Consider the following 2,072-nt stretch of genomic DNA (forward strand, 5'->3'; position numbering starts at 1 on the left):
CTCTCTCTCTCTCTCTCTCTCTCCCTCTCTCTACATTATTTAGTGTTTGTGGAAGAGAAAAAAAAGGGTTTTGTGCGTATCGCGCGCACAGATAAGTGCCGCTTCATCACCGAATCAGCTTAAAGCTTGGTGCATGGCTTCGCGTCCGAGAGTGATATCGTTGTTTCACTGCTGCGGCGGATATAAGAGGAAGATAGTGCGACGGATCGCGCGGCTGGATCGCCGATGAGCCGTCGAGTGTGATAGAAAAAGTGGTGCCTATCGTCGAGTAATACGACCGACGGCGCGAGAGGATCGACCGCGAAAGATGCTGACGTCCAGCGCGAATCAGTATCTCCGTCCTGATCATTACCTCACGCCGCTACCTACTACGGTTAGTCTCTTTCTTCCTCTCTCCTTTCGTTGGTTATAGTTCGCTTTTCTCGTCTCTCCTTTCTACGTCGCTATTTACGGAGTCCATTATTCATACCCCTCCGTGCCCGTTTGTTCGTCGCGAGTTAACGATTTGTCGAGATACGCGTCTCTCAACGTCTTAAAGGCTTCGTATTTAACGAGCGATATTTCCTACTTGCCGTTTGCGTTCCGAACGGCGCCGCGGCGGAATAGCAACGTACGTGCACTCGGAGAAGAAAATTATACATGGAAAAAACGATTTTGTTAAAAATCTAACAATTCAGGTAGATAAGAACTGGAAATAATTTTATTGGATCAAATCGAAATAATTATATAGGAAATTCAAGCGTGGTGAGCAATGCTGCAAAAAGTTTCACATTCTAGCAATCAACTTCCTACATAGTTATTTTGATGTGTCAACAAAATTATTTTGATCTATATTCAGATTTTTTTGATATTTCAGCAAAATATTCTTTCCGTGCATGACAACAACTATAAAGATGATGGCTGTAAATTTTATGTGAATTTAGTCGAGTAAATTAGTGTACATAGTTAAATGAACTATTTTATGTAATAGTTGCAATAACTGTGAAATAGTTTATGCAACTATGTACATTAACTTTTACGGAACGAGAAAGCCACTGTAGTGGCACTGAAACAGATTCATATTTTGAGGCAAGGGATACAATGTATATAAAAAATAATGAGTTATAAAACAAATCTGACTCGACGAAAAGTTGTAAAATTTAAAAAATAAATTCCTGTCCTCTAAAGATTAAAATTCTACATATAATAAAGATTATAATTCTACACGTACTTGTATAACTGTCACTTTTATAGTTGTTACCACTATTTCTCTGAGACCCGGTTTCTGGTTAACTTGAGGTTTAGACTTAATCTCACTCAACGTGATGATAATGTAAAGATCATATTTTTCTCATTAAATTATGATTAATCACGAATGGTTTCGTAATGTGACTTTAAAAATTATTACAAAACCGTAGCTAGAAAAATACCCTTTTTACATTATTATCAGGTTAAATTTAAATCACAAGTTAACAAAAAAAAAAATGAAAAACCTCGCCTGGATATGCAAAAAAAACATCGCTTCTTTATTATTCATTCTCTTTATTTTGCGTCTCTCCCGAGAAAAAAAATGTGCGTTTAAAGTGAGAAAACCGATTCGACATGTTGCAAATAAATCACGTTGAAAATTAACATGGTAAACAGATCGCGCCAGAAACAACCCACCGTAAACATTCTACAAGTACCGCGACAATTCGAAAAACGGAGTATGATCGATAAACAATGTTAATTTTATTCTGATAATCTCTCACGTATACATTCGTGCAACATTTACATTATTAATGCAAACGCAAATAATCGAAATGCTTAAAATGTCGCGCATGCACGAGTTTTCCTGCTTAAAAATATCTTTTCCTAGCGGCTCATTAACGTCGCCTGTCGTCGTTTCGTTAATCCCGACGGAAACACGCGCGCCGCGTTTTATGCTCCGAACTCCTGTAAACTATTTTGGGGACAGCGAGTGTGCGTTGGCGAAGTCACGGCGTGCGTCGCGCTGATTTACGCACGTCATAAATCAAAGCGCGATTCGGTAATACAATGCTGATTGTTGCGCAGGGAGGAGGGGGGAGGGGGGGGGGAGGAAGGAGGGAAAG

General features: G+C 39.3%; 1 protein-coding gene across 1 annotated transcript in view; it reads left to right on the forward strand.

The window, feature by feature from the left end:
- Window positions 1-12: 12 nt before the first annotated feature.
- LOC108762873 (zinc finger protein Elbow) overlaps window positions 13-2,072 on the forward strand; it is a 7,256-nt gene continuing 5,196 nt past the window's right edge. Inside the window, exon 1 of the mRNA XM_018510082.1 lies at window positions 13-373. Coding sequence (XP_018365584.1) covers window positions 308-373 — 66 coding nt within the window. The 5' untranslated portion in view covers window positions 13-307. The remainder of the gene's footprint in view (window positions 374-2,072) is intronic.

This window comes from Trachymyrmex cornetzi, unplaced genomic scaffold, assembly GCF_001594075.2.
Source record: "Trachymyrmex cornetzi isolate Tcor2-1 unplaced genomic scaffold, Tcor1.1 scaffold325, whole genome shotgun sequence".
Taxonomy (NCBI): Eukaryota; Metazoa; Arthropoda; class Insecta; order Hymenoptera; family Formicidae; genus Trachymyrmex; species Trachymyrmex cornetzi.